The sequence below is a fragment of the Balaenoptera physalus genome (genome assembly GCF_965194825.1).
Source record: "Balaenoptera physalus genome assembly, chromosome: 19".
Lineage (NCBI taxonomy): Eukaryota > Metazoa > Chordata > Mammalia > Artiodactyla > Balaenopteridae > Balaenoptera > Balaenoptera physalus.
In genome coordinates this window covers 8,526,245-8,545,257 of record NC_138900.1, presented here as the reverse complement: position 1 = coordinate 8,545,257, position 19,013 = coordinate 8,526,245, and the positions used below count along the sequence as shown (strand labels likewise).

The 19,013-nt window shown below is 46.5% G+C and overlaps 1 protein-coding gene across 3 annotated transcripts in view; it reads right to left on the bottom strand.

Moving 5' to 3' along the window:
- ZNF541 (zinc finger protein 541) overlaps positions 1 to 18,801 on the bottom strand; it is a 38,201-nt gene extending 19,400 nt beyond the window's left edge. Inside the window, exons 1-4 of one of the 3 annotated variants that reach the window (XM_082437735.1) lie at positions 17,845 to 18,801; positions 7,084 to 7,488; positions 3,684 to 3,927; positions 117 to 1,989 (exon numbers count right to left, since the gene is read on the bottom strand). In XM_082437735.1, the coding sequence (XP_082293861.1) occupies positions 117 to 1,989; positions 3,684 to 3,927; positions 7,084 to 7,390 (2,424 nt within the window). In that variant the 5' untranslated portion in view covers positions 7,391 to 7,488; positions 17,845 to 18,801. Of the gene's footprint in view, positions 1 to 116; positions 1,990 to 3,564; positions 3,928 to 7,083; positions 9,045 to 9,377; positions 9,491 to 17,844 lie in introns of those variants that run through there. The other 2 variants (XM_082437736.1, XM_082437737.1) reach the window with 2 other exon arrangements.
- Positions 18,802 to 19,013: the final 212 nt, after the last annotated feature.

Genomic DNA, 19,013 nt, shown 5'->3' with positions numbered 1-19,013 from the left:
CATCTGAGGATTTGCTGAGGTTAAATACGGTGCCTGGACAAGTTAGAAACACGGAAACAGGTAAGGACGAGACTCTGCCTCCCGCATGGTCAGGTCCCGTGAGAGGGCCCTGGTACCTGGATCCTGTTGAATATTGTCAGCTTGGACTTGGAGTCCCAGGGGGGATCCGCTGGAGGCCCGGCCGACGACGAGAAGGAGGCCATGGCTACCTGGCTTGGAGAAGCCGCACAGCGCGTATCCATTTTCACCTTCTCCTTCCGGAAGCCTGAAAAGCGCTGGGCCCTGGAGTTGCCAGAGAAGGGCCTGTAGCCTCCGCCCCGGGAGCAGGCCGGGCCCTTTTCACCTTTTGTAGCCCCAGAAGCTGTGCCATTCTCAGCCTGGGCCTGCTTCCCTGGGAGGTGGGCTCTGGATGGCTCCTCCCCTCCTAACTGGGTCTGACGCAGGCCCCCGGGGGAGAAGATGTCCCCCAGGTCCAAGGTGCCTTTCGAGGATCTCAACTGCTTGGGCAGAGAGGAGATGTCTGGGTTCCTGGGAGGGTCCAGGGACGACGCTGTGAGGGCAGGTGGAGTGGCAGCCACTTTTGCTCTTCCCTTTGTGTCCTGGCTCACGCTGCCGGGGGAGGCCTCTGTGGGGAAAGCGGGTGTGGATTTTCTCCTGCGGGCTAGGGATCCCTCTGGCTCAGGGTTCACAGGGCCAGCATGGAGAGAGTCAACAGTGGGCGCCATAGGCGGGGGCTGCTGCGGCCACAGCCCCTGCAGTGACTTCAGGGCAACTTGCTTGCTGTCGGGCGTGGGAAGCTGGGAGGAGGCGGCGGCCACCTGGGTGTGGGAGAAGATCCGCTGGGACTTGGTGATCATCTGGAACACCTGCATCTGCTCGTGGCTCACCAGAGACTCCTGAGACTTCAGGAACAGCTGCCGCAAGAGCGGCGTGGCATCCGACGGGAGGCCGCTGGACTTCGGGCCGTCCTGGGGGCCAGGCTCACCAGGGTTCTGCCACGAGAAGGAGTCGCAGTCAAACTTGCTCTTCTTGGAAGCCCAGGAGTCATCTTCCCCGCTGGTACTGGCATAGCTGGGGTCACCCGAGGCCTCCCCCGGTGCCTTCAGGAGCGTGGGAGGGAAGGGCGGCGTGTCTTCCAGACCGGTGCCCCGGCTGGGTGAGGGCTCCCCCGCAGGGGAGTCGCTGCTGAGCCCGGGGCCAGGCTCGGAGCCCTCCTGCGACGGCACTGCAGAGGGCTTGTGGACGACAAACATACTGTTTCCTTTGCTCTTAGGGCAGCCCGACAGGTTCCGGAGCCACTGGAAACTGTGGCTTGATGGCTGGGAACTGGCGGGGACAGTCTGGCCACGGAACAGAGGCAGGCAGGGGGGCAGGGGAGCGCCCTCGGGCCAGCCCTCCAGGGATGACGGGGGCTGGAGCAGCAGCGGCTCCGGCTCGGCTGGGTCGGGGCTGGTGTCCTCCGCTGCCCGCGAGTGGACGGCTGTGGACACGTCAGTGGCAGGCTCCTTCTGTGGGGGCCGGGGCTCCTCGGGAACCTCAGTGCCCAGGGCTCCTGGGGCCGCCGGGGTGCTGGCTGGGCCGCAGAAGGAGGACCCCGATGCGGGCAGGCAGGAGCAGGCCGTGTTCCTCCCTTCGCGGCTGTCTGAAGGCCCTCCCGGGGCTGGCCCGGGAGAAGGGACCTTCTGGTGCACAATGCTGCTCATGATACAGCGCAGGAGGTCTCGGCTGGGCAAGAGGGAGCTGGGGGACGGGGCCTCCGGGGGCGCCAGGGGCCACAGGCTCGCAGGTGCGGGCTGGCTGGCCACCTCGTGCGCGTGGGGTGAGCTCCCGCAGGCCTCCTCCTCCGGGGGGGCCTCCTTGAGGATGCACAGGCCGTGCTGGACCTCGTAGTGCCGGCGCAGGGAGCGGTAGTCGCAGTAGCTCTTGCTGCAGCCCTGCTCGATGCACACAAACGGCTTGGTCTTCTGGTGGGTGAGCATGTGCCCGGTCCTGGAATCACATGAGGAGGAGGTTAGCGGGTGTCTCGGCATGGGTCACGCACTGCAGGACCTCAGGCGTGTCCCCAGGGGGCAGCAGCATCGCAACTCAGAAACTGTGCTCAGACCCTATGACGAAAGACCCCTGCTACGGTCAAAGCCGTCTGGAAGGGGGAGCTCTTTCCCTCACCCTTAAGCAAACCCCTAATCTGAGATTTAAAAAAATCAGTGGGAGCCAAGTCAGAGTTCCCCAAAGTGGGTTCCTAAGGAACACCAGTCTCCGGAGTTGCTCCCTGAGGACTTGGGCTCAGCTGGCAAATAAGTTTTGAAAAAACAGTTTACTTCTTGGAGGTTCATAGTAGCAAACTGAAAAGCCACAGAATAGATAAAGAAATATCTGTTTAACTTTCCATGTCTCTCAAACTTGTTTGCCCACAAAACCATTTTTTTAAATAGCCCCTTTTAGCATCCCCGAGAACCAGAGAACCAGAGTTCTGAGAATGCACTTGAGGAAATGCTAACTTGGGGATGATCCTTCCTTGAACAAAGGAGTCTTCACCTTCCCATAGGATTCCTCTAGACAGCTACCTGGGAGCCCCACAGCAAAAAAAAAAAAAAAAAAAAAAAAAAGCCAGATTTGCCTATAATTTCTGCAAATATAAAAGAATGCAAGTATGTATTATATTTACATCATTCTTATATCTACATTAATATATTACAAATATAAACAAATGGGTAAATCACACTCTGGGTTCCCAACAATCCTACTCCAGATGGTTCTAATCAATGTGGCCCAATAAATAATAAAACCCTTTTCCAAATGTGGACCCTTGGCCTCCATCTGAGAGAAGCAGCAGAGAGGGGATCCGGAGACCCACTTTCCAGCCCTAGCTGTTACCAGCTTGTGACAGGAGTAAATCATTTCCCATCCTTCACGGGGAGAGGGGAGAGGATAAAATGAAAGCGGGATTCATCGAAGCCCTCAGTAAAGGCTGGGCGAGCTGTAAAAATGCAAGGGATCGTCCTCGCCCACTTACAAGTCTCTCGGTTTGAAAGTCTGTCTCTCCTCCCTCAGCAGCAAGAAAAGCTTATCATTTCTAAGACATGAAGAACAAACGGAATTCTGCTCCTAACTCTTATAGTGAGCTTGCTTTTTTTTTGTTTTTGTTTTTTTGTTTTTTTTGCTTTTTAAAGTCAAGTTAAAAAAAAATGAATTAAAGAAAGGGGGAATTAAAAAAGGAAAAAAAAAAAGAGTGAACACTCCATTGCCATGTTCTAGAAACAGGCATTGCAGAACCCCTCACGCCCTGGTGTTATCCCAACACATATTCATCATGAAGTGCATATCTGTTTTGCCCAGACACCTACCAGGGACTCTGAAAATTTCTCTGCAGAGTTAGCCCAACTCCCTCCATGACAAAATTGCCTCCGGAGTGTGTTTTTAAAGCACAAGGGTCCTGTCTGCAAATCGCAGCGGCGCTCTCCTCACCGGAGTGAATTTGGAGGCTGGGGAGGGCGGCCTGTCCTGGGCAGTGTAAGCCCTGCCCCCCAAAACACTGGCCATGGGAGGAGCACAGGTCGCACACACCTGGGACACCCGGCGGTGGGGGGCGGTGCAGGTGGATGGGAGGGGATGCAAAAGAACCAGGAACACGCCCAGCCCCCAGCAGCCCCCTGAACAGACGTCCTGACCAGACTCCTACATACAGGTGGTCCTGGCGCTTAAAGGCCTTGCTGCAGGTTTTGCACACGTGTCTCCTCTCCTGGCTGTGCGTCAGGTAGTGCTTGCTGAGAGAACTGGCGCTGCTGAACACCTTCCCACACAGGCTGCAGTCCAGGAGTGGGTTCTGAGGGGAGTTGTGCTGCCGCTTCCCTTTCCTTGTGCTCCTGGACGTGGCCCTGCCTCCTTCGTCAGCCTCTTTGTGCACCTTGAGCACGCCTAGCCCCAGGTCTAGACAGAGGGAGAAAGCACAGGTTATGACATCCGGGGACATCGGAGCCCGGGCGGAAGCACTCTACCACCCTCGGACCACAGCGGACTCAGGGAGTTGGCCAAGAACCCTTACCCCAACTTCAGCAGCTTCACTCGCAGAGAAGGCCAGGTTTAGCACCAGGTGAAGGGGAGAAGGGACCCTGGTCAGGCCACCCCTCCAGGGCAGCACCCAATCTTGAGGCCTCACTTGGGGGGTAAGGGAGGGGACAGCAACAGTCTGAGCGCTTCCAGGACAGAGTGACACGACGGGCGGGGCTTCATGACCGTAACATCAACAGCACACTTGCAAGTGCAAGCCAGAAATGCACAATGCAAAATCTTAAAAAGTTTAAGTCCTTTCTCCCAGCCAATTCCACTCTGGGTTTTTTAATTAAGGAAATTAACGTAGATCTGTACAAATTAACGGAGATCTTGCAGTTAACTGCAAGCGAGTTAACTGCAGCATTGTTTTTCCTGGTGAAATGTGAGAAACCACCTAATAACTGACACGAGGGCAGGTGGGTGACTGCATTCTGGTCTCAATGGTCTATGGCGCAGGCATTTAAGATAAAACTGCAGGAAAATATCTGATGACGTGAAAGGATGTTCATGCTGTACCACTAAGTGCTGTGCCACTAACAAGCAGACTGCTGAAAAACAGAATGATCTAGTCTTTAAAAGGGAAAAATAAATTTGAATAGAAAACAAACAGAATGGGATTGATTGGTAGGATCATGGATCAACTTAATTTTCCTCTTCCTGTATATCTGAATTTTCCATGTTTCTGTACTCCTTGGGTAAATGATAAAAGGTATTTCCATGAATCACGTCATCAGAGGAACAGGTGAAGGGGCTGGGAATGTCCATGTGGGAGAGGGAGATGTCTTCAAGTAGCTGAAGGGCCAGGATGTGGAGGAGGGAGCAGATTGCTTCTGTCTTGCTACAAGGGGCAGAGCTAGATTTGATGAATAAAAGGTAAAGGGAGGGACTTCCCTGGTGGCGCAGTGATTAAGAATCCGCCTGCCAATGCAAGGGACACGGGTTTGAGCCCTGGTCCAGGAAGATCCCAACGTGCCGCGGAGCAACTAAGCCCGTGAGCCACAACTACTGAGCCCGCGTGCCGCAACTACTGAAGCCCACGTGCCCAGAGCCCGTGCTCCGCAACAAGAGAAGCCACCGCAATGAGAAGCCCGTGCACCGCAACGAAGAGTAGCCCCCGCTCGCCACAAATAGAGAAAGCCCGCGTGCAGCAACGAAGACCCAACGCAGCCTAAATAAACAGAAGTTTTTCTCTAAAAATAAATAAATAAAATGCTCATTAAAGCAACTGTTAAACTAGAAAACAAAATGTGGTTTCAAAAAAATTGGCAGGGACACTGAAAAACAGGCACACTGAGTCACTGGCCCGGGAAGCCACTTGCTCTTCCCAGAAAGCGTGTACACGAGCTTTACAACTGTGTGTGTTCTCCGACCAGCAAGCCTACAGGGAGGAATATGTGCGAAGAACTCATCCACGAGAAAACTCAATGTCAAAGTTATTCACAGATCCACTGTAACAGTCTATCAGGCAAGAATAGGGTCTGACAATACAATGGGATAACCATTACAGTGACAATCGAATAGTCTACCTTCATATAAGAAAGCAGACACACTAAGTTTTAGAAACGTCAAATGAATTAGACACTTAATACATCTCTGCAAAACCACGTGTATCCTAGTGGCTTCACCTACGTTTTTTAAAAATCCACGTGTGGGAGCCATGGTGGGGATTTTTCTTGTTATTACTTTTATTTTCTAAGTTTTCTATATAAATATGTATTACTTTTCTAATTAAAACATATAAGCATATCCATTTGTATGAATCTGAATTTAAGTTAGAGAAGTGTAAAGAGTTAAAATTTAACGTTCAGTGGATTTTTTTTAATAAGGTAACCAAAAAAAAAAAAATCCTCAAGTTTAAAACAAATTAGGAAAAACTGAACTAGATTAATGTTTTGTAACATTCGCTGGGGGGCACAGACCCATATGAAAATCTGGTGAAAATCAGTTTCTCTGCCCAGCAAAACGCACACGTACTCACCGTAGCAGCATTTCTAGGTAATTTCTGTGGTCCAGGTTGAGAACCTTAATTACTGTAGCCAGGCCTGGCCCAGCACCTGCAATACCAAGGATGTCCTTGGTTTCTAGGATTTCACATTTAGCCATGGTTCCAACACGGGGACAAGGCTAATGGCTTGTCTACATCGTGTGGAGGGCGGGCCTCAGTAGTTATTCATTCTAGCGAGTATGCAGGACATTTCTTGAGCGGCTGATCCCAATTAACATTGACATTTGTTCTGCAGGGCTGTTCCGGATGTGGCCTTCCACGCGTGTGGTGTGATTATAAATATCAAAGAGCTCTTAGTCAACTCGCCTAAGCAACTTACCCAAGAACCCATGAAGTGGGTTAAAAACAAAAATCAAATTTATTCTATGGCGGAAGTCTGAAGGCAAACCAAAAGGTGATTTAACCAAGGTCTCTGACTATTCCATTAGTTCTCCCTTTGCTCCTCTGCTGCGGAAGAGAAAGACTTAGAACTGCATCAATGGGCTGTCGGAAGGTATTCTAACAGTATTGGTAAAAATCACTACCATCTGTCCAGTGCTTCACAGCCTGCAAAATGCTTTTACTTTAATTTCTTCTTCTGCTTCTTACTGCTGTCACTCTGGGGGGGAAGCAGAGTGGGTATTACTGTCCCCCACTTTACAGATGGCGACAATGAGGCTTAGGAAGGTTAGACAACCAAGGAGCAGGTGGACAGGATACTGGGTCATTCTGGACACGCGAAAGGAGCCTCTGAGCTGCGGTGATGGATGGGAAAGTGTCCCATCAACTCAAAGGTCTGCCCACACCACACACAAGATTAGGATGCCCCCAAACATCCAAGTTTCTCAACGTTATTCCCCAGGATCAGTGTTCAGTTTCCTTGACTAGGAAGTTGGGAACAATTTCCAAGTAGGAAGAAAGTGACTGTTCCCTATTCGCCCGTGGAAGAGAAAAATGTTCTTAACCATTCCGGGTACACTCAACCCCTCACCAGCCACAGGAGCGCCGAAACAGCCCGCCAGGCGGGGGACCCGGGTGGACAGCCTCACCTCGTAAGGAAGTCTGGGATTCTGGATCTGCGCGCTCCTCCAGCAGCTTCACGGAGTCACCGTCCTTCCCTGAATACAGGGACGGGGCGTCCAAGTTGTCCTCCAGCATCTCGCTGGGTGCGTCGGGCATCGGGAGGCTGGGGTCCAGGTCCAAGCGGCTCAGGCCGTCGTACAGCAGGTCTCGTGAGCCGGGCCCCAGATCCCGGTTGAGGGTGTCGCTGCACTTGAGCGCCTGGCTCTCGGGAAACGAAGGGAGGTGCATCTCGGATGGAAGGGTGCCCTTGTCCCCCAGGCTGCACTGGTCCATGGCTCTCCACTACCAGGTCTCGGCCAAGAGCTACTCTCTAGACAAGCAAGGCTGTGTAAGGAGTCAGGGAGGAGAGAGCTCTTGGTGGTGTCTAATTCCTGAGAATGAACGAGGAGGAATCACAATTATGAGATGGCAACACGCATGGTGGATAGAGCGTGGACTTGGAATTCAAACAGACCTGTATGGGGGTTTGTTCTTGGCCACTTAACAGCCACATGACCTTGGGCAAGTCACTTAAGCTCCATGAGCCCTAGTTTCCTCATCTGTAAATTAAGCGTAAGAGTACCTCCATCATAAGATTGTTGTAAGGAAAAAGCAACCTAAATGTCCATCAACAGAGGAATGGATAAAGAAGATGTGGTACATATATACAATGGAATATTACTCAGCAATAAAAAAGAACAAAATAATGCCATTTGCAGCAACATGGATGGACCTAGAGATTGTCATACTGAGTGAAGTAAGTCAGACACAGAAAGACAAATATCATATGATATCATTTATATGTAGAATCTAAAAAAAAGGGGGGGTACAAATGAACTTATTTATAAAACGGAAGTAGAGTCATGGATGTAGAAAACAAATTTATGGTTACCAGGGGATGGGGGGGGAGGGATAAATTGTGAGATTGGGATTGACATACACACTACTATATATAAAATAGATAACTAGTAAGAACCTACTGTATAGTACAGGGAACTCTACTCAATACTCTGTAGTGGCCTATATGGGAAAATAATCTCAAAAAAGAGTTGATATATGTATATGTATAACTGATTCACTTTGCTGTACACCTGAAACTAACACAACATTGTAAATCAACTATACTCCAATAAAAATTTTTTAAAAAAAAGAAAAAGAAAGATTGTTGTAAGGAATAAATGAAAGGATGTTGGCAACATGGTGGACTAAACTGACCTCTTTCTCCAACTGTAAACACATAGAGATATGAGAAAAGACCATTTTTAATACAGAGTCAAGCTCAAGAGACAGGTAAGACCCCAAGTGCCAGCAACAATGAGGAAACTCAAAGCCACAGGTGCGAGCACAAGTTGGCCCAAGGGGAAAGTCAGACTCCAATACAGGGCCTGGAACTGTCATCCAATATGGCGGCCACCAGTCACATGTGGTGATGACACACTTGAAATGTGGCCCCGAACTGAGACCTGCTGTGAGTGTCAAATACACTGGATTTGGAAGACTTAGTACCAAAATTAATTCATTTTCATATTGATTACATGTTGAAATGATAATATTTTGGATCTACTGGCTTAAGTGTAATATGTTATTAAAATTAATTTCATCTACCTCTTTATTTTTTAATGTGGCTATTTGCAAATTTTAAATTATATACATGGCTCATATTATATTTCTCTTAAAGAGCACTGCCCTGGAGGCTGGGACCTGAGGTTGTAACAGACACATGGAAAAGGAAACAGGGACTTGAGTTCACAGGAAAGGGAGACCTGGGACCCTGGAAGAACCAAGCCATCCACAGGAAAACTAAATAAATGAAAGAAAAACACTGCACACAAGCCTTGAAAAGCATCATAAGAACTAGTTAAAAATAGGACGAGAGACAACAAAACCTAGCAGAGAAAAGAAGAGGACACAAGGAGCAAGGACATTTTTTAAAAGAAACAAATGAGGGCTTCGCTGGTGGTGCAGTGGTTGAGAGTCTGCCTGACAGTGCGGGGGACATGGGTTCGAGCCCTGGTCTGGGGGGATCCCACATGCCGCGGAGCGGCTGAGCCCGTGAGCCACGATTGCTGAGCCTGTGTTTCTGGAGCCTGTGCTCCGCAACAAGAGAGGCCATGATGGTGAGAGGCCTGCGCAACGCGATGAGGAGTGGCCCCCGCTTGCCACAACTAAAGAAAGCCCTCGCACAGAAATGAAGACCCAACACAGCCATAAAAAAACAAACAAACAAAAAAAAACAAAAAGAAAATTGTATTTAAAAAAAAAAAAAAGAAACAAATGAAACTTCTAGAAATGAAAGACTTTTAAATTAAAAACTCACTGGGAGGATTAAACAGCAGATTAAACAGTGCTGAAGAGACAAATAATGAACGGGCAGAGCAATCTGAAGATAATTCTCCCCCCAGAATTCAGTGCAGAGAGAGAAACAAATGGAAAATACAAATGAAGAAGCAAATGCAAAAGTCCAACATATGCCTAAAAGGGGTCCTGAAAGGGGAGAGGAGAGGATGGAGGAGACATGGTATCTTAGAGAGAATGGTGGAGGGATTTCCAGAACTGCGGAAACACGGGACTCCAGACTTAAAGCTATGATTCTTGAAGGTATATGGTTACTCATGACCAAGCACTGCAAGGCCAGAGCAGGACAAATAAAAATGAAATCACTCCTCGACACACAAGCAGAACTGCAGAACCCTAAGGACCAAGAGAAAACCCTAAAAACTACCAGGAAGACGAGGCAGATCATTTACAACTTCTCAACAGACACGAGGCTAGAAGACAAGGACTACCACCACCTGCAGACTGAGGAAAGGCAGGAGTCAGCGCAAAACTCAACGCACAGGAAAACCAGCATTCAAGAGTCTACACAGACTTTTCCAGACAAGGCATAAGACTGTACCTTGTAGACTTTGGCTCAAAGACTACCACAGGTTTTGAATCATTTAGTAAAAACAAAAAGAAAGACGAAGATTAACTTCATACTTTAAGTATTCACACTAAAAGAATCTAAGTGTAACTGCAAGAGAAAAGGAATAAACTATGTAACATGTAAACCAGTAGAATTTATCCTAAAAAGAAAAAGAGAGAAAAGATGCAAAATATTAAAATCAGAAATTAAATAAGGGACATCACTCATGATCTTACAAAATTAAAAGGATTGTAAAGGAATACTATAAACAACTGCATGCCAACAAATTAGGCAACTCAGAGAACAACGGACAGATTTCTAGAAAGATATAAATTACCAAAACTGACTCAAGAGGAAACAGACTATCTGAGAAGACCTATAAGGGTAAAAAGATTGAATTAATAATTTAAAAACTTCCCACCCATGCCAGCATAGAAACAGTGAAAAAAAATCTACCTTGTCTGAACTGTGGAAAATAGTCAAGGTTTACAGCAACCAAGTAAACACTTATCAAAAGAAAGGTGAATGAACCCCCCCCCCCCCGCTTCCCCACTCTCCAGCTCAGCAGTGATTCTGAAGACAGCACCCACCTTCTCTTGTGGGTTCCCGGTGTGGGAGGGAGCAGACAGGACCTTGTTCTCAAAGAACTGAGGCTGTCTGTCCTGACCTGTCAAATAGCTCCTGAAGGTCTAATGAAAAGGTGTTGCCTTTGTGAGTTGCCTTCTGAGTTGTGTGTAACTCAGAACTTGCTCAGAGCAGAGAGTGGCCATGGGAAAGGCATTTGTCAAAAACATTCAAGGCAGTCAACCAGTCACTGCAGCCTGGGGCAAAGGATATTAATTGAGGCCGACAACAGACAGCACTGAAAGCCAGGGAGGAAAGCTGGAGAGTGAGATGCTTTGGGGAACAAGGGCTCTGAAAGGGTTCCACACTGGCAGTTTCTTACAAAGCTAAACATAAACAGGGCTTTACCATACCATCCAGCCATCGCACTTCTAGGTATCCACCCCAATGAGCTGAAAACTTATGTCCACACAAATGTTTATAGCAGCTTTATTCATAACTGCCAAAAACTGGAAGCAACCAAGATGTCTCTCAACAGAAGAATGGATAAACAAACTGCGGTACATCATACAATGGGATATTATCCAGCAATAAAAAGCAAAGAGCTATTGGACTTCCCTGGTGGCGCAGTGGTTAGGAGTCCGCCTGCCAATGCAGGGGACACGGGTTCGATCCCTGGTCCGGGAAGATCTCACATGTCGCAGAGCAACTAAGCCCGTGCGCCACAACTACCGAGCCCGCATGCCACAACTACTGAAGCCCGCGTGCCTAGAGCCCACGCTCCACAACAAGAGAAGCCACCGCAATGAGAAGCCCGCCCACTGCAACGAAGAGTAACCCCTGCTCGCCGCAACTAGAGAAAGCCTGCGCACAGCAGTGAAGACCCAACGTAAGCTGTAAGCTGCCTGCTGAATGCTGAAGGCCTGTCCCAACACTCACCCAGATCTCAACGGCAGAGACTGTGAGTTGTTTGATGTGGGGTTTGTTTGTTTGTTTTGCTTTGGACACTTAAGGAAATCTCGGTCAAATCTCAGAAGAGAGACTTCACTTACCACGCATAACAAAAAATACAGTCTTTATAAAAATAGCCTAGAGAAGTCACTGAACGAACAAACAATTACAACCCACAGTGGACAACAGCAAAGCCTGGGGTGGAGGTGCGGGGGAGAATCTGATTCCCAGAGTCACCATATTATAATATTCAAAATGTCCAGTTTTTCAACAAAAAATTATGACGTATGCAAAGTATGGAGAGGGCCATCCATTTCATATAAATGGCATCAAACAATATGCAGCCTTTTCTGTCTGGCTGCTTTCACTAAGCATAGCATTTTCGAGTTTGAGCCCCCCCCTTGGGGCACATATCATCACTTTATTCCCTTTTATGGATGAACACTATTCCACTGTGTGGATAGAACACATTTTCTTCATCCATTCATCTGTTGATGAGTATTTGGGTTGTTTCCATTTGGGGCTATCACGCGTAATTCTGTCCATAGCTAGACATTTAATAAACGCTTGACGACTCACTGATAAATCGAGTGGATCCTAGAATAACTGGAGTTTGGGCTAGTTTCCTAGGCCATAGGTTTCGATTGTTTTTAAACCTTTCATGTTGCAATGTAATAGAACAGCTGCAAGCGCAACGTCTGAGTGTCACATTACGTGTCCACCTGTGTGTCTGTGTAAGTAGCCTACCGAGGGCGCTCAAATTAAAGTTCAGTGCACGTCTGAAATCCTGTACCAGAACTCCGGGACCCAAGTGAGTTTCAGAATTCAGAATCTGAGGGATTCAGTAAGGTAAATCAATGCATACGCCACACTGTAAGTAACCCCCAGTGGGTCCAGGGCAGCACCTGGTGACCTAATCATTCTTTCTGCCTCGAAACCCTGACAACTCAGAGTAAACAGAATAAATAAAGACAGTAGAGAGCAGTATGTGAGTTCAGGTGTGGCCACAAAGAGGTCTGAGCCACCTCAGCATGCTCAGAGCTTCTGGGGATTCTAAATTGCAGACATGGGAATGTGGACGACAGAAGTTTATATTTTAAGGCAAAGTGAATTTCTCTGCCAATTCCAAAGTTTCTTCTACAGTGCTGCTATAAAGTGCTCCCAGCACTCCAAGGGGAAAAGAACGCATCTCCTTCACCTCCCAACTATAAAAACAAGCAGATAATGTAAAACATAAAGCATTATTTAAAAGTAACATAAAGCAACATCTCATAAAGTAAAACTGTAAGCATTTTCTCCTTGTCAGGTATCACACCAAGTGCTCTTCGTGCCTTAATTCACTCACCCCTCACAACGACCTCGAGGTTGGTTCTATCATTACTCCCACTTGGCAGAGAAGAAAAGGGACTCTGAGAGGGTAAGTCATTTGTCCACAGTCACACACTTAACAGGTAGTTGAACCAGATCTTAAACCCAGGTATTTTGACTTTAGAGCTTGTGTTCTCACCCGCTGCACAATACTGATTCCCTATAAATTAATCTGTAGACTGCACTGCACCAATTATACTAGAAAACACAAAAGGTGCCGATGGGGGCCGAGGTGGGAGACAGGATTATGTCTCGGGATTTCCCCAATGCCGAATCGCCTTCCTTCCAGCATATTCCTACAGTCCAGAGAACAAACTGGTCCGGTTACAACCTCAGGCAGGCACGCCAAAGTCCAAAGGCTGGGCTTTGATATTTACATCCTTTTCCAGATAGTAAAGCAACCCCTCGCTCAACCAATATTGAACTTGCTCTTGTTCTGTCAACAGACAAATTCAATTCGACAAGTTTTAGCACCTTCTATGCACAGAGCTCCCCGCTAGTCCCTGTAGGGCAGAGTTTCTGGTCCCCTGGAGACATTCCCAAGCATCCAACTACTCTTTCCAAGAATTTTGTAATTTTGTGCTTTCGTTTTGAGAACAATCTAAAACAAGAAAATCTGTATATCTGGATTATTGGATTACCACTTTATAACCCAGTAATACTACCATTTGGTTTCAATGCCCGGGGTATGTTTATAATTGCACTAATGCCACTAACGCTGACTAGGACTGCTTTAATTGCTGCAGGCTAATGAGAAGAGGACAGAGGTGGATTTAGCTCATGATAATGCTTTTGGGCTCAACTAAAGCCAGCGGACATCATGGTACAAGTGGAGGTTTTGCTGCAGTTCAAACTGAAAAAAGGGACGGGAGATCTGAGATACCACAGGGCCTGCTAAACTCAAAAGGGTCCGGTGTGGCAGTCTGCAAAGTATTTGTTTCAAGGAAGCAGTTAAATTCCAGCCAAATAGCATCCCTCTCATTAAATTAATGTTTGTAATTTGAGTTACATTAGTTTGGTTGCTTTGTTTCTATTTAATTTGCAAATTGACTTTGGCTTTATGGTGGCACGAGAGCTGTAAGCTTTAGGAACTTGTGCTTCATTTTATCATCATTTAGGCCTTGTTTAATAGTTTAAAAAACAATTTAAGTCAACACTGGGGATCCAAAGCAATTTTAATTTTTTTCTTTTAAAAAAGGCCTATCATTCCATGACTGGTGGGGTAGGAGGAGAAACAGATTCTCCTGTGAAATGCTACAACCTCTTGGGAAAGTAACCCACCATACGATTCTAGACCGCAGCCATAAATCCACAATTAGGAAAATAATATTTACTGAGGCCTTGTTTGGAGGGAAGGGAGAGAACAATTTCATTATCTACCTGTTCTATAAAAATGTTTTACTCAGCCTGCAGTAAATTTCAATATTTTTCAATTAGTTATCAAGTTGAAAAATCTGTCAGAGTTTTTTTGGACTGAGTATCACCATCCAAAAGAACTTTCTGCACTGCTGGAAATGTTCTAAATCTGCATTGTCCAATGATAGCCACTCAGCACATGCAGCTAATGAGCAGCTAGAATTGCAGCTGGTGCAACTGACAGACTAAGTTCTTTATTTTATTTAATTTTAATTAAGTTAGCTACAAGTGGCTTGTGGCTACCACCTGGGACACTGCATTGAAAATAAGGTTGTCCAACTTCTATTGAAAAACCTGGGGAAAAATATCTGATGCTCTGTCAACACTGAGTCCACAAAGCAACAACTGGCTGGAGCTGAGAAGCCACAGCTGCCTTTAGACACAGCATGCACTCTCCAATTTGCCACACTCCTCACCACTCCCTAACCTCTCACACCTGCCCATCCCACTCATCTATATGCCCTGCCCAGCCCCTCGAGACATCTGAATTTATGACGCTGATTTGTGCCGTTTCCCTTGACCACCTTCTCTTTACTCGGCTTTAGCAAATGAAACGCTTCCAAATCAGACTGAAACGCCCCCTCTACTGCAGAGAATACTTCCAACATAACTAAGTCTGAGATTATTTCTCCCTCCTCTGAACTCTGATAAGCACTTGTCTGACAATCCACATAACACTCATCCTGAATGGCTTCAAAATTTAATTATCTTTCAGGTTCTTCTATTTTCCCCCAGACTGTAAGCTCTAGGATGACTCTGACTCTGCCTTATGTGTCTATACTTCCTATAGCATCTTGCTGGTCACAGAACTCTGATCAAAGAAGGCTCTCAGCATCCCTTTCCTTATGAGTGACAGGATTCCATTGGGCCACCTCTCTTCCTCTTTGAGAAGCCCTAACCTGTTGGTGTGTCAGCTTTGCCACCTCCCCCTCCCCACCAAGAGCCACCTTCTCTTCCTCTCTCTGCATCAGTGTTACCAGGGAGACTGATCATGTCTCAGTAACATCAGGTTGTTGGGAGCTGGGAGGTAGGAGAGACTTGCAGCTTTTACCCCGCCGACGCCAATTCTTTCCTTATTTTCCCACTCCAAACGTTGTAAACTACAGGCTTGTTTTGTTTAACCTACACAGTGTTTTTAAAAATTGGATCGAAAAAAAAATGGGATCAGATTGCCTGAATACCCCAAAAAATAAATAAAAATTGGATCAGTCACCAACATTTTTTTTAATGGGGAGATTACACCTAGAGATATGAATTTCTGGCTTCTCTTGAAAATTATTAGATTTGATATTCCCGGATAGGTAATAATAGGATAGAGTGAGGGAAAACGGCCATCTCTGGATGGGGCAATGGCCTCCAGGTCCCACAGTCCCCACTTACCTTCTGGCCTGGCCCCCATAATAACCACCATCATAATACTAAGAATAGCAGCAAACATTTACCAAAGCTTTATCATGTTCCAAGCATTACTGCAATCACTTATATATCACTTCATTTAATTCCCACAACATCCCTTTGAGGCATAAACTATATTATTAACCCTATTTTATGGATGAGGTGAATCAAGTCCACAGAAGTTAAGTAACTTGTCCCAAATCAAGGTTAGCATTCAACCCTGGGAAGTGTGACTTCAAAGCCCTCACCCTTAACCACACACTGTACTGTGATTCCACGCTTGACGCTGGGATTCCTGCCCTATACTCTGCACTTACATTCTTCAGTGGAACAACCAAGGAAAACTCCTCCTCTAGCCATGTAACCAATATATAATTTTAACCATCAGTTTAACTCATTTCCTCTGATCGCTCATTTAAAAAGCAGGTGTAAAGCTTATGCTGGAAAACAGAACGACATAGAGGAATCAGAAGGCTATGATTGCACTTGCCAGAGCGACTTCTTACACAGAATTAACTAAACGAGGAAAAGAGACATAAAAGTTTCTCACTCCACAAGCTCTTCCTACCAGAAAATGCAGATAATCGTTAAAATCTAGAATAGACATTTTCCTAACGAGGACAATGAGAGGACCCCTGGGGTCCTCGAGAGTCTTTCAGGGAGTCTGTGAGGTCAAAACTATTTTCATAACAATATTTAGATGTTATCTGCCCTTCCTATTCAGTGAAACTTTCCAGGGGCTACAGGACTTATCTCAAAAGGCTGAATGCAGAAGCAGATATAAGACTCCAGATGACTCTAAAAATGTAAAACGGGGACTTCCCTGGTGGCACAGTGGTTAAGAATCCGCCTGCCAATGCAGGGGACACGGGTTCAAGCCCTGGTCTGGGAAGATCCCACATGCCGCAGAGCAACTAAACCCGTGCGCCACAACTACAGAAGCCCATGCGCCTAGAGCCCGTGCTCTGCAACAAGAGAAGCCACCGCAATGAGAAGCCTGTTCACTGCAATGAAGAGTAGCCCCCGCTCGCTGTAACTAGAGAAAGCCCGCGCGCAGCAACAAAGACCCAACGCAGCCCCCCCCCAAAAAAGTAAAACGATGCCACTATTCTCGCTAAATTTTTTATCTTCTGAAATATAGTTTTTTAATAAAAATTTCAATTGTTAATATATAATGGGTTTACTATTGCTATTTTTAAATGAATTAATTTTAAAAAATTTATGTTTAAACTTTTCACACAGCAAATATCAGCAGATACAGTTCACATGCACAAAAATACCGTGAGGTCTTCAATAATTTTTAAGCGTAAAGGGGTCCTAAGATAAAAAAGTCTGAAAACTGCTGCTCTGAAGAGAAAAAGTCCAGCATGTACGCATGGGCCCAAACAGGTGTGTATATGTATCTAACCTAAACCCAAAATTCCAAACTGGTGGCCAGTAACATGTTTTGCAAGGTCCCACACCTTGGTGTGGTCTTTAATAAGGTCTTTAAATACTTATATTTAAATGCTTTAAATGCTTTAAATAATTTAATAATTTAATATTTAATATTTAATAATTTAAAAATCAAATATTTAATTTAAATATTTAAAAATTAAAAATTTTAAATAATTTAAATATATTAAATACTTATATTTAAATAAAGGTCTTTAAATACTTATTAAATTGGTTGTCAACATTTAAAGATCAAAAAGCTTCACATAAAGACAGTGTTCTGGTTTCTTCTGGGAAAAAAAAAAAAAGAAAGTAAAAGTTCTGGCAACACTGCCCTGACATTTCCACTTGGCCATTTCCACTGGCTGGCATCGCTTAGATGGGGAACACAATCTTAGGTTCGCCACAGTCTGGGCCTTTACCTGCCCATCCCCTGTAGGTATCTAAGTTGCTGAGCTAGAGAAAAAAAAAAAGGGTTTCTTTGCAATAAATGATAAAACATACACCAATCTAATAAATGTCTGCATTCCTACAGAGCAGTCAACGTGTACAATAAATAACCCTTTTCCTCATCTGACCTCCCAAAGCAGCAACTTCTAATGGTTTCACCATTGGTACAGAGACCCTTGGATTGATGAGAAACCCTTCTGAGAAAGAAAGGAATCCAGCTGACAAAGTGGATGTCCTCGGACAAGTGCAAAGGGAGGAAACTCACCAGGAGAAGTGCGAGTGAGTGAAAGAATCTCGAGGGAACAGGAGGGCCCAGTATAGGTCCCGCAGGGAAGGGGGTTCAGGTGACAGACCATTAGATATTTCCTCCTGGAATTCTGGATAATAAATTCGGGACACTCATCCAACTTCTTTTGCCCTGAAAGCAGGTGGTGGAAAGGCAGGGGCAGTCAGAACTTGGGTCCCCAAAGAAGCAAGGGCACAGGTGTGAAATTGGGGGAGACTGGCAATTTTTGGAAGAAAGAAGAAAGCAATACTGAACTGGGGAGATCTAGGTAGGAAAAGGGATTTTGTTGTTAAAGGAGTTATTTTTTTCTTTCTTTCCTTATTTTTCCTCCCTTGGGAAGGAACCTGGAGAGCTTTGCTGGGAGAAGCCTAATTGGGGTGGAACTGGTGATGAAAAGGGGTTTTCGATGGAGAGTTGGGGAAGAGGGTTGGAAAAATAAATACTAGACGAGAGAGAAAACGGAAGGACTGAGTTGGTTTGTTATCAGTGGAAAGATTTTCCAAACAGGGGGACTCTTGGTGGGAAGAAAGAATTTTTGCTGGAAAGTGATCCTCAATGGAGGAGAAATCTGGGAAAGAAAAAATAATTTTTTTGCTAGAGGAAGCTCCTAAAAGGAGGGGGAGGGGCGTAATCAAGGAGTCGGGGAGGGCTTTTTGGTTTTGCTGGAAGATCCTAGAAGGAAACAAATCTGGGTCCCCTAAAGGGGGGGGTTTCTTCAGGAGGAAAGGAGATTTTAGCACCAGGGGCCTAGAAAGCGGAGGGCGAATGCAAAGCCGAAATGCAGAAAGTGCGGAGGTCGGGTAGGGCCCGCGGCGCGAGCTGGGGAGCTGCGAGGGGGCAGTTGGGGCCCGGGGAGAGCGGGGTAGGAAAGAAAAGTGGGCCAGGGGCCTCTAAGGAGAGTCTTCTCCAAGGGGGAAGGGGCTGTGGGGATGCAGAAGGTGCGTGCGTGACGCGGTGCGAGGGGCACCCGCCGCGCCTGCTGCGCCCCTCCAAAGGGAGATTGGGCCCCCCCTAAAGAAGAAATATAAACTAATTAGATTTTAAAAGGGGGGAGGGGTTGAAGAATGAGGAAGGGGAGGGAAAGGGCGGGATGGGGAGGAAGGGGAGGGGGGCAGGGGCATCAGCAACCGGGTTTTACCCGACCCCGG